The 13651-nt window shown below is 35.4% G+C and overlaps 2 protein-coding genes across 2 annotated transcripts in view; both read left to right on the top strand.

Moving 5' to 3' along the window:
- Positions 1-13651, top strand: part of LOC120600569 (ankyrin repeat domain-containing protein 26-like) — a 108330-nt gene that overhangs the window by 54763 nt on the left and 39916 nt on the right. The window contains exons 25-28 of the mRNA XM_039859978.1: positions 5363-5388; positions 7393-7455; positions 10783-10843; positions 10935-11125. Coding sequence (XP_039715912.1) covers positions 5363-5388; positions 7393-7455; positions 10783-10843; positions 10935-11125 — 341 coding nt within the window. The remainder of the gene's footprint in view (positions 1-5362; positions 5389-7392; positions 7456-10782; positions 10844-10934; positions 11126-13651) is intronic.
- The window catches only part of LOC120600567 (coiled-coil domain-containing protein 144B-like), a 45023-nt gene that overhangs the window by 10886 nt on the left and 20486 nt on the right, over positions 1-13651 (top strand). The gene's annotated exons all lie outside the window — the stretch shown is intronic.

The following is a 13651-nucleotide window of genomic DNA, read 5'->3' as shown; positions in this document are numbered from 1 at the left end:
TAGGACCTTTCTCCTAATTTTTAAGATTCCCTTAATGAAGTCAGTGTAATATAGTATAAGAAACTCGACATCAGTTTGAGTTCTGAAGTTCAGTTTATCTAAAAACTGAAGAATTATTCCAGATAAAACCGTGGCCTAATGTTAGAAAGTAGTTTCTTTAATACCTTGGAACATGAATAGATAATGAATGAAATTTTGAGGTTCCATTGTATTGGGATTGTTAAGTAGATCTGCAAGGAAAAACTGTCTTGGAGAGTTAAAATATCATGTATTGAGTACCTTTATGATAGCCATTCTTATAGTAATGTAAGGAAGTATAAAGTAATGTCTTAGATTATAGCCATCTGCCACCTCATGGTACAAATACTGAATTTGAAGTCCAAGAACATATTAGCATCCTGGATTGGTCACTCACTAGCTATGGGGCCTTGGGAAAACTTGTTTATAACCTGTCAGTATATCAGTGACCTCATTCATATTAAGGGTACTGATCCCTACCTCTCAGGTACATGCAAAGAACAAATGTGGTAAGAAATGTGAAAACACTTTGTAAACAATAAAGGGTGCTATGAAAATGTAAGGCACAATGATCACAGTGGTATTTAATGACTTACTAAATATCGAGAACACTTTGTAAACACGAGACACAATGAATTGATAGTAGTGTCAAGAAAAGAATGGGAAAGTTAAACAAGCATGTTCATTTTGAGTATGGGGGAATGACAATTTTAAGGAGCTGGTAACTGGAGATACCCTGTAGATATGTAGTGCTTTAGTATTTGAGACTTTCTTGATGAAATCGTAAATGTTTTGTCCTGAAGTATATTTCTGTTATTGAATACCGACTATGTGCTGGGCAGTTAGACACCGCATCTAGAAGTTGAGGGTTGAGGCTGTAGGGGCAGAAAACAAGTACACAACAATCCATTTAGGTGTTCATATCATGAAAATAAAAAATGTTAGGTTAGATAATATTGGGGCAGTATCATTGGAATAGGCCTGAGTGTATAATTTCCTACATCAGTAAAGTACTTTCTGAGCATTTCTTGGAATGAACAGGAAGCAGGAAGAGGGCTAACCACCATCATACCATTTGCATTATTGTTGTAGTGTGTAAATAAGAAATAAAATGTGCTATGTAAACATTTTTGCTATTATTTAAACAGAATTTCAAGAAAAGTGTTTCTTACCATCTTCCCGTTTTATTCAATGACTTTCCTCTCAAAACTTAGCAAATAATAGTTAGCTTTTTCCAAGCTCATCTTTACCTAAGTGAAATAGGTCCCACAATAATCTCTTTATACGTAACATGACATACTCCATGTTTCTATCATGTCAGGTATCTAATTTTAACACTAAAAAGTCTTTTTAGAAATATTTAAAATATTACCAAGTATCTTAATTAAAGAATTCCTTTAAATGCATGTATTTCAAAATGTTCTCGAACTTGCGGAGAATGCAAATTAGAGAAGGTGTTTTGAAGTTAGTTTCGCATTGATGTGTACATGTAAATCAATATTTTGTCTATGAAAGTATTTACACTGGGCTTCCATGCTTAATTTTCAGAGTAGCTAAATGAAGACAAAAGTTCAGGTTGATCTAGAGAACATAAGTGACGTTTTCTAGTGAATATTTTGATATTCAACACATGCTTCTGTTATTGTTAGGTCTACTTGCTTTTAATGTAGGAAATTCAGATATTTTCTGAGAAGGAGATTAGGAAATCTTTCGATATCTCACTGTTGATATAAATATTAACAGGATTTTTCTACAAGTCTTCCAAAAATTTATGCTGAAGGCTTACCTGGAGCTGCAGATCAAAAAGGAAAAAACCTACAAACTGAGCAAATAGCAGGTAAGAACTGTATTGTGTAAAAAAGGAATTTAAAAGAATGTTGATTTAAAATAGGAATCCTCACATATTTCCTTACTATTACATGCATAGTAAGGAAAAGAGAAGTGAAAAGGAGATCAGTTGTATCTCTTCTCAAGTATTGGCAACAGATTAAACCGAGAGCGCCACTACAGGACCTACATTATTTGTTCCACTTCGAGATACTGTAAGTCCTAAGAAAACTCAGGAAAAGGAGAAAAAGAATAAAAGCAGGAACAAAGAATGAGAAAGGCAAAAATTACAGGGAGGAAATTAAGGGGAAAAAAAACAGAGATATGTAGTGGAAGGTGGTAATCTAATTTTTTAGAAAATGTCAGAGGAGAATATTGGAAATATGGAAAAAATATGAAGTAGCTTCCAGCACCAAAAGTTATCAGAGAAGTACAGCAAAATGTTTCCACTTGTACTCTTTTCCTTGTTGTTGGGAAGGCATTACAGACTGAGGTATCTGATAATGTAGAGATCTACTTTTGGTATCCATGTTTAAAAAAAAAATGTTATTTACAGGAGTAAGAAACAGAAATCTTAAAATCATAACCTTTAACTCTGACATTTTTTCGATACTTAAAATTTCCCATTTTGCAATCCCTGTACTGATTAGGGATTCTTAGGAGGTTATTATGTGACCCTGATGGTTTTCCAACATTGTTAGTCTTCCCACTATGCTCTGAGTAGACAGTGTGTCAACTTCTCTTCAGAGAAATCAAGAAACAAAGCCGTCAGATAGGTGAAGACATGTAAGGGACAACAATAAACATCATTTTCATTTTATTTCTGAGCATGTTTATAGCCAAAGCAAAACAAGGCGATGAAGTAGTAGAAATGATTGATGTAAGTTACTACTGTGAAAGAGAGAGGAAAAGAAAAGCTGGTGCGGAAAATTCACAAAAAGAATGCAAAAAGAAGTTTCCAGACCACAAGTCTACACATCACTTATGAAGAGGAAAGTTTATAGTGAAAGGAAGAAAGGGGGAAAGAGCGGTGTTAGCTAGGTAACTGGAGGAAATCTGAGAGACCTCACTTGAGATGGCTTGAGAGTTTTTGCACTGAAACCGAAGATGAGATCACTGCCGCTCCAGAGCACACTGGAAGCAGAGGGGAGTGTTCGAATTGCAGTAAACTGTAGCCACTCATCTAACCTCCTCAGGATTATCAGGCATCAAAGATATATATTACATTGGCATTTGTTATTGCAAGGAGATTTGTTTCAATATAGAAGCATTGGCTGTTTTGTTTTAATATAGGTAAATTTTGAAATAGGTAGTTCTTCAAAGTTCTTCAAAGCCCAACTAATTTTAATAAAGAAAAAATTATAGCATTCATTCCCTAAGTGCTAAAATTAATATTTTCAGAAAGTATTGCACTGATTTAGAAACAAAAGATAATATCTAAAATTTGTGATGCAATTTAATGAAATTTTCCATTTTTCCTAACCCTTTTTCACTGTCGAAAGCTCGTTATTCATTATTTCTTGGGTATGTTTTTTGTACGTTTTTTTCATGAGTGGATCAAGAAAGTTTCAGATGGTAAACTAGGAGATACAAGAAACATAGCCCCTATCGGCATGCAAGAAGTCAATGTTTCTTCTAACGAGGACTCTACTAATCTTTATCCAAGCTGATCAATTTATAACCCTATCTCAGCTGATACATGACTTATGTATTCACCTGAACTCTCACTGCAACTGTGTAGATGCTAAATTACTGTACAAATTGAAGATCATGATGAATACTTGTAGCACGATGGAATAAATGATTCTGACATATTGCATTAAGGATAGGCTGTTGCATTCTACCACTAGGTTTCACATGGACCCTGTCAGGGTCGTGATTTGTTCCTCTGATGAAAGATCACTTTTCACCCATCAGTCGGCGTGTGGACATTGGAAGATGCACACTGATCTAGTTGTTAGAGTCACTGGAAAAATAACCTGCTTTTGAAAGCTCATGCTGCATGTTTTGTGAAACCTATACTCCTGGTTTTTCTTCAGCATTTATGGCGGATTTTTGTTTCTGTCTTGTTAAAGGGGAGAAGGGGAGAGGTAGATAAAGGTACAAGAGTCAAACATGGTGGCGGAAGGAAATTTAACTTTGGAGAACATAGTATGCAATATACATATGATGTATTATTGATTGTATACTGAAAACTTGTATAATTTTATGAACCAATGTCACCCTGATAAATTTAATAAAAACATATTAAAAATAATAATATTCTTTCTTTTTGAGAGCAGTTTTAGCTTCACAGCAAAATTGAGCAGAAAGAACAGAGAATGCCCATAAACCATCTCACCACACACACAGTCTCCCTCACTGTGGACAGCCCGCACCGGGGAGGTACATGCATCACAATCAGTGAACCTACATTGACTCGTTATCATCACCCAGAGCCCATAGTTTACATTAAAGTTCACTCCTGTGTCACAGAGTCTATGAGTTTTGACAAATGCATAATGTCCTATATCCAGCAAAACAGTATCACCGCCCTAGAAATCCTTTGTGTTTTCCATGTTCAGCCCTCCTTTCTCCCTAACACTGGGAAACCACTGATCTTTTTACTGTCTCCAGTTAACCTTTTCCTGAATGTCCTATAGTAGGAATTATACAGTGGGTATCTCTTTGAATGTTTAAAAAATCGAAATGCCAAGTTAACTGAATATAGTTGTTTAAGATATTCTTCGTCCTTTGTGGGTTTTTTTTTATGATGTTTTTCATCAGCCTAGGATCTGATGATATAGGCCTCACAAGCTGAAAAAGCATGATTTCTACAGATATTTGCCACATAAGGGGGAGGGCTGAGAAAAATGACATCATACTGCACTATTTGGACCCTCTTGCTCCATGAGGTGGGTCCAGAGAGACATTTTAGCAATGAAAGGAAAGAGTCTCAAGGGTTTTTACTTTGTAAACCTGGAATCACAGTCTTTTATACTTATTTTGCAACCGGAAACAGGGCCAGAAAGCGTCTGTTTCCTATTTTTTACCGAGCTGCAGAGTATAGTATTCTAGATAGGGCGTTTCATCCTAAACTCAACGGTGTTGACGGAAGAGGTGGAGAAGGTGTAATGTGTTACTGCACGATGGCAGAAGTCCAGAAAATTCATGCTATTTAAGTTTGACATTGTTAGTTTATGATACTGATTATCCTAATGATGCCATGTTCTTTCAGTTTGATTCAGTTTGGTTAGGTTTTGCTTCATTGTAAATAGTAGTTCCCTTGTAAGTATCAAATTTTGATAAATTCTATTGTGTTTTTCTTGCGTCTGATACATGTATATATAAAGGAGAGGAAGTAAAAGTTGTTACCATATTAATTGTCCACCAATAGTATCGTTAATATTGATATTAGTATAGTCCTCAGGTGTGGTACTAAAGGAAAACGTTTTAACGCAGCATCAGTCTGATACTTTCATAGTCCTGTATTTATCTATTCTTGATTTCAAATGTATTTTACTTTTTTCTGTAATAGGGCATGAGATTTCTGAAGAAGACTCTGTAAGCAGGTAGGATTTTATGGATTTTAAAAAATTATAGCCAACTAGGGGAATGAAGAGAAAAGAAACTAACATTAGTTGAGTGTGCTCCCCTGGGCTAGATACTGTGTTCTGTCCTTAACACATGTTATCTTACATAGTCATCACAATACCTTCTCAAAATAGCTGTGCTATTATAACTTCCTTTTTATTAATTAGGCTACCGTAGTTCAGGAGGGTCGATGAATGAACCCGTGATTCCCTAGTGAACAAGTGGCAGACCCCTGACTTGACTTTCAACCTGCTTTGCTCTCAAATCCACTGTCAGTCTCTCTGCCTGTACTGATGAATTCCTGGGCAGCACTGACGTCAACATACAAATGCAAGTCAGATCAATTCAGATAGTCCAATTTCTTTATCTGTTAACTTAGATTTAGAGATTTCCCAGGAAGCCCAGTTAGTCCAAGCATTGTCTTAAGATACTTGACAGTTGCAGCAGTAACTAGTAACTTGATTCTACCATGAAAAGGTTTAGAGCATTTCTCAGTTATCCATGGCCACAGAGCTATAGGTCTTACATGAGCAAGGCCTAATCAGAAAAGTGTTTTTACATTTAATTATGTTTACTCTTCTCAATATGAATTATTTTTCTGTAAGTGAAGACCATCTATGTATAGACCATGTTATTTTCATTAAATCCAGTGTGTTTTAGAGGATATTTCTAATTGATTTCTCTACTTGCTGACTGTCCAGTCTGATTATAATTTCAGGCTAGCACCTTTGCGTCGTATTATAAAGTTTTGTTTCTCTTCTTTCCTGGAGTCTTTTTTTCTTATTCCATGGGTTTTCTTAATTTATTACTTCCTTCTCCACTTTTCCTGGTGTTTCTTTGATTCTGTTATTTTTTCCCCTTATGGCAGCTTTTTCTTGGTTCATTGAATTGGAGGAACTAGCAAAATTTAAGTTTTCTAGTGAAAAAAAATTACAATAATTTGAGCCACTGGGAAAGATTCTCTTTAGAGCACATAGGCATGTGGTTTCATCTTTCCTGCACCCCAGCTTACAGAGCGGGGCTTGGAGATCCTTGAGACCTAGGGGACTGGAGATTGTGAACTCCATCAATTTATGGCCCAAGGCAGGAGTCTCCTCACCTTCACCTCTTTTCCCAATTTGCTGCTGTCCTTCTCATGTACATGGAGGGTTGAGCAGGGCTGTCAAATCCTAATGGAGTTTGGTAGTTGTTAACATGCCTGTGTTGGGAGTGGATGACTCCATTTAGCTAGTTTTCCAGGAGCGGGGGAATAGAGAGCTCCTGCTCTGGGTTGTTCGAGCCCATCCTTGTTTCAGGTGTCCGTGCCTTCAGAGGTGGAAGATTTATAGGCTGGAGAGTGCCATGGAGCCAGGCAGAAGAGGGACTTGGAAGTGGGAAGGATCACAGCATATGCATTCGTTCTTTGACTTTTCTACATTTAGCTTTCAACCATTTCAAGGTACTCTCTGTACTGTCTGAGAGTAAAAAGTAGAAATGGGGTCATCTGATGTAGTGGTTTCCATGCTAAAGAACCAAGACTGACATTTTGGACTAACACAGATTAGTCTCTGAACCACGGGCAGACAATGCAGAAGGGACAGTATGCCTTTCTAGCCTGATTTAGATCATCAGATTTTGTCCAGTTCAGGTTACAAAAGTTACTTCAGCCACTAATTGGATTTTCATTTCAGCCTTCAGGACTTTTGGTGAAAAGAATGTCATCTCAGCCTTGGCCAATATATTGGCTGTCACTCTTTGTTACAGGAACTTAGAGGGTGTCTTTATTAAATATTTCGTAGATTAGAAGAGTGCAGGCAGACATAGATAACTAACAGCTTTTCTTAAAACAGAGGCCACATTTAATTATGTCAGGAAACTTCATTTAATATGTAGGTATCCGCCTTTTACTCAAATTTTTTAGTTTTTTTTTTTTAAAGAAATAAAGTCTTTTCTGTTGTATATTTTTACTCTATATTTTTATTTTATATTTTTTAGCAACCCTCACTTGGTGATTCATGGTCTTCAGCAGATAGTGAAGAACTTAGTTTTCATACCAAGGTAAAGTGCTCCTGAATGAAATAATTTGTTCTGCTCTAAATTAAGTTTTGTGTAGTACTTTTAAAATTTAGGAGTGGTCTACCTGTTATTGTGTTTGTAATGAAAAATTGGTCTATTAAATTCCATTTTATAGAAACATGACTATTTGACCTTTTTCTTAATAATTTTATTAAGTACTGAAGGTGGGGTCCATAAGAAAGAATGGGCTAGCAAATAAATAGTGATAGGAAAATTATGTTGGGAAAGGTTTTGCACAATAAAGGAGATAGAAAATTTGGTGAAGGATAAAGATTCTCAATGTGACTTCAAAAAAAAAAGGCAACTCATGCCCAAATGCAATCTTTAATGGATCCAAGTACTTGTTGTAATAATCATGAAATCTTCTTGGTGACTTTCATTTCCAAAACTATATAGCATATTATACATAGTTTTTTTTTCTTAACATTTTTTATTTTGGTATAATGTGGTTGTTAGGAAAAAGTTGTTTTCTCTATTTTTGCTCTGGTTTCCATCTTTAGACTACTATAATAAAAATTGTGGAAATTTAGAAATATAAATTCTCTTTCTCAAAACCCATATGACAAAGAGGTTGCACTGTATTCTAAATCATTACATTAGAGTATATTTAAAAGTCTTTATCTAATGGAAGAATATATGTTTTACTTAAAATAATAACCAGTGCTAGAAGCAAAGATAGTAGAATGTCACATTTGAGAATTTTTGTTGCGGTCATTGTTTAAATTTTTTATTTCAGTTACGGTCGATATAATTCAATATTGTGTCAGTTTCAGGTATACAGCATAGTGGTTAGATATTTACATAATTTATGAGGTAATCCCACCGATAAGTCTAGTACTCCCTGAGACCATACATAGTTGTTGCAATATTTTTGCCTATATTCCTTATTCTGTACTTTCCATCTTCCTGACTACTTTGTAAGTGCTAATATGTGCTTCTTAATCCCTTTAAATTTTTCAACCAGCTCCCCACACTCCATCAGTTCATCCTCTGTAACTACGAATTTCTTTCCCTTTTGTTTGTTGGTTTATTTTGATTTTCAAATTCCACAAATAAGTGAAATCCTATGGCTTTGTCTTTCTCTGTTTGCCTTCTTTCACTTAGCGTAATACCACCTAGGTCTATGGATATTGTCGCAAATGGTAAGGTTTTCTTCCTTATAGCCAAGTAATAGTTCATTGTGTATATGTACCACCTCTTTTTTATCCAATTGTCTATCGATGGACACTTACGTTGCTTACATATCTTGGCTACTATAACTAATGCTGCAACGAACATAGAGATGCATGTATCTTTTCTATTTAACCTTTTGAATTTCTTTGGATAAGTCCCTGGAAGTATGAGTGTTGGGTCATATGGTAGTTCTATTTTTGAATTTTTGAGAAATCTCCATGGAGGCTGCGCCAATGTGCAATCCCATCAGTAGTATGCCAGGGTTCTCTTTTCTTCCCATCCTCACCAACATTTGTTATTTGTTTATTCATTGATAATAACCCTTTTGACAGATGTGAGGTGATATCTGATTATGGTTTAAATTAGTGGTTTAAATTATGGTTTAAATGATGAGAAGTGTTGTTCACCATCTTTCATATGTCTTTTGTCCATCCCTATGTCCTTTTCGGAGAAATGCCTATTCCAGTTCTCTGCCCATTTTTTAATTGTATTGTTTGCCTTTTCAGTGTTAAGTTGTATGAATTCATTATATTTTTTGGATATTAACTCTTTATGGATGTATCATTGATGAATATCTTCTCTCATGCTTTAGATTGTCTTTTTGTGTTGTTGATGGTTTTCTTTGTTGTGCAAAATCTTTTTAGTTTAAAGTCATTTGTATGTGTCTTATTCTTTTATCCATTCAGCCACTCTATGTCTTTTGAATGGAGCACTTAATGCATTTACACTTAAAGTAATTATTGATAGTGATGTGGTAACTGCCAATGTGTGGACTGACCTCACGGAGTTGGATTGGCTGGAGCAGGGCTCTGGGGCCGGCTGAGTCCATTCTTTCATGTCATTTGTAGAACTAATTGGGTGATGCTCTAGTGTGGTCTGTAGCTGTTGACTAGGTATGTTGGTTCTTGGGCCTCTCGGGAGGGTCTCCAGTGCAGGCCCAGGTCAACTGCTACTTGTGCTCGGCCAAGGGCCACCTAGTAGGAGCTACAAAGTGACCTGTGATTGGTATCTGCCTGTGCTGGGCTTCAAGGCTATACTGAGATGAGGCCGGCTTCCACTATTGCTGGACTGGGGGCCGCCTAGCAAGAGGAACTGGGCATGTCGAGTCCAACTGCTTCTTGTTTGGGGTTTTGCGGACCTTTGAGAGATAATATAATGTGATACATATTCTAAATAAAAGATTTATGTATTTTCATAAAATATTACATATTTTAACATATAATAAGAAATATAAAGCAGTCTTTTGTTCATAGTATATTCCTAACAATACTGACATATTATTGATACATTATAAACATTTATATATAATGAAATTATATATATTTTTCCACAAACATTATATGCTTATGCTTTTCTTTATTTTAAGCTTGTTATTGAGCATCTTAATCTTTTCTTGTCTTAAGCTTGTACTTGAGTGACTGTCTCATTAGTTCTTTTTTTTTTTTTACTTTCTTCCTCCTCCTCGAACTTTTTTTTACTGTTTAGTCTAATTTTTTCCTTGTAGGAACATTTTTTCAGTTTTTGTTTTTCAGTCCATCTCTCTCTGTCTCCATTGTCAACCTATGAGGCTGTGGTTTACTATTTTGTATGTCTTGGCTTTCATTTATTAATTGTTGCTCCGTGGGTTCAATCTTTTTTTTTCTGTTTTTTTTAGAAGGAGCTGAATTTAAACAATCATTGGTTTTTAGCTTTTGACAAACAAAGCAATTCCAACCCACCTATATAAGATATACTAAAAACTAAACTCTCACATTGTCCCACACAAGAGATAATTTATGTAAATATAAATCAAGCAAGTATATTTCAAAATATAACAATTAGTTTACATTTTTAATGTTAGTTTTTGTTCCATAGTACTCTAAGCTACCTAAGGGTAAAATTCATAATCTAATGAATGTCATAGTATGTAGATAACTATAGGGGTCAGGAGAGTGACATTTGGGGGCTTACTGCGTCCTGTCTGATAATCCTCACCCCTGGAGAAAGATGTAGGTTTCTGTGTGGCAGAACTGGGATACGAATCTACATGCGAATGATTCCAAAACATGTGCTCTTTTTGTGAGATCACTCAGTAATGGTAAATCTTATTATTCTTGTTATCAAATGTGATACTTAAAGCTATGAATTTTTTTCTAGAATGTTGTGAATCCAAGCGTAGCAAAGATAATGACTGTTGTTCAGCAATCACTGAAAAACAGTAAGTATTTGATGACTGTCTGTTTCTTATGTCATTCACTGATTTGAATTACAGCTATTTTTACATACTCTTTACTTTGTTTTTACTGTAGTAGAAGAAAAATATGGCACTTTGAGTATAGTAGAGGAGGACAATGAAGCTGATAGGGAAAATAAAGTCATGGTTGAAACCCTTCCCAAACCATCAGCTGCAATCCAGAACTGGTCTCATCCTGATTTTCCATCAACTGAACCTCTTCTCAAACCTTCAGTCGTGTCTTTAGCAGTCATCGGTCTTACAAAGGTAAGTTGTTTTGTTTAATTTTAAATGTTTTCCCCCATGCTTTTTCATATACCATCCCTGCTGATCCTTATAGTAATTGAAAAGGATCCTAGAAAGAGGTAGAAGTCTTCCAGATGATAATAGAAAACAAGCGTAATAACAAGACTGACATACGTACAGGATTGGGATTCAGAAAGGTTTGTGGGACTAAAGAATTCTTAGGTATGCCATCACGGGAGGAGAGAATCAGAAACCAGCTAGAAAGAAGAGCTAGATGAATGTGAAGTTGAGAAGGAGGTGAAGCAAAAATTCATTTAAGAAAGGCAAGATAAAAATATTTAATAAAGTCAAGATGAGATTATTATGAAGACACAAGAGACATGGGGGGGTGGTTAAGTGAGAGCAGAAATTCACTATATTATAGAATGTGAAGGAATTTATTTTAAATGCCAAATAAGAAAAACCAAAACAGGTAATGAAAAAAAAAATGCTCAGAGTTTTCTCAATGACTTATTGCTGATTTCAACGAAGAACTGAAGGAAAATTTAATTCTCACTCTTTTTTTGCTTATTGACGTTTTCATTTGAGCTTTTTAATCTTCACTTTTAAGCTTAATACAGTGACATCTTACATTTATTCTGGCAAAAGCTTTATTCGTTGCTAATGCAAAGTGAAATCTCTTTGATCAGATTTATTACGAATTATGAATTTTTGTCCCTACTTTTTCCTGTGGTTTCTAACTTATCTTACTCTTTGGTATATACCTAACTTGCTTAATTAACTTATCTTACAAATTGGTGTATTTTTCGTGGGTGTTGTAGATTTTTTTTTTTTTTGCAAAAAGACAGAAAATAAGGATTTATTTTAGTTTGTTCATTAATTAAAATATCTGATTATGTAATTGAGGGCCTTAATTTCTATTCATTATATGAGAAGATAAAATAAGCTAAAGCACTCTAAAAGAAAAAAGGAAATTTTTTTCTCTGTAGAGTTTTTTTTTGGTATGATTTCTTTGATATGAAACATCAAGACTAAGTTAAATTATAGATCCGAAAGCAGTTAGTAGTTGCCTGGGGCTGATTGAGGGGGAATGGGGTGTGATTATTTAATAGGAATGGGGTTTCTTTTGCGGCGATGAAAATATTTTTGAACTAGAGGTGATGGTGGTACATTGTGAATGCACTAAAAGCTACTGAATTGTTCACTTTAAAACAAGCAAATGGGCTCATTTACAACATGTCTTCTGTTCTTGCTTTCTTTACTTAACAAGATCTGAGAGATATTGTTCTCTGAGGGGCTGTTTTGTTCTTTGCTATGGCTGCAGACATTTCCATTGTGCAGAAGTCACACGAGTCATTTATTAGGTCCCCTACGAGTGGACAGCCAGTTGTTTTGCCATTATAAACTATGATGCAGGGAACATCTCCAAGCTCTAGTCTGCAGCCTCCTTGAGAGCAGGATGAGGCTGGGAGGGTGCACGGACTTCGACATGCCCCCTCTCTGAGTTCTCTGCGTGCCTGGCACAGTGCTTCACTTTAGGGCTTGTTCAGGAAGAGGGGACAAAAGGAAGAAACAGACCAGAAGAATGTGTGAAATTGGAGCTGGGAGAGAGAGGAAGGGCCAAGCAGAATATGGTTCCAGCACGGGCCTGGGAGACAGGCAGCTGGCCTTGAGTTCACCCCGTACCATTTCCTAGCTGTTGGACAATGGGCAGCATCCCTAGCCTTTCTGAGCTAGAGATTCTGATTGATCTTTTCCTAATAATATCTGCAATGAATGGATACATATGGCCATATCAAATGAATGAAATCACAAGTTATGATATTTTTCTAAGATAAAATCCTTGGAAGGAAAGATTACTAATATATATACAAAATTATCTCTGCAAGATGATGTTTTACTTTTTCAAATATATCCAGCAATGGGTACATTTTCTGTAATTCTTAAGGAATTCTATTCATTTTGGTTTTCATTGTTGTTAAACCTACATGAAAATTCTTTCATACCTAAAAGTCAGACATCCTGGTAACTTGATTTTTTAGTCCCTTTCTTCGTGCGCTCCAGCTTGGTAATCGTGGATGCATTTGAAGACTTAAATTTTCAACGAAGATCATCATAGTTTAGTAGTTTTTTGAACCGCAGATTTTTTTCTGCAATCTTTATTTACCATGCTAAATAAAGTATTTGGGAAATTAGAGCTCTAAGCGTGCTGTTCACAAGGGAATGAAAAAACCATGTGCGCATTTAAATAGGGACTTACGTTTCTTTCGTATATCATAGCAGTGCTTAAACCTGCCTCGCCGTTTCATAGTCACATAAGCGTTTTTCTTCTCCAATGTAAAACTTATGTTTTAACAGGAGTCTTGTAACATTGTGAATTGATATTTGACAATGAAGGTTTTTCATGAAACTTAAAATGCTTATTACTACAATAGCCGAGAAATAACTATTTGCATATATCTGTAAAGGATATTTTATATTTTGAAACAGAATTTCAAATATATAATTGAAAAATTGAATGCCATGTCTAATCCGTATTCCCCTGCC

Source organism: Pteropus medius, unplaced genomic scaffold (assembly GCF_902729225.1).
Source record: "Pteropus medius unplaced genomic scaffold, Ma_sr-lr_union100, whole genome shotgun sequence".
NCBI classification, from domain to species: domain Eukaryota; kingdom Metazoa; phylum Chordata; class Mammalia; order Chiroptera; family Pteropodidae; genus Pteropus; species Pteropus medius.
The sequence above is the reverse complement of the archived record's forward strand: the minus strand, read 5'-3'. Positions and strand labels throughout refer to the sequence as shown.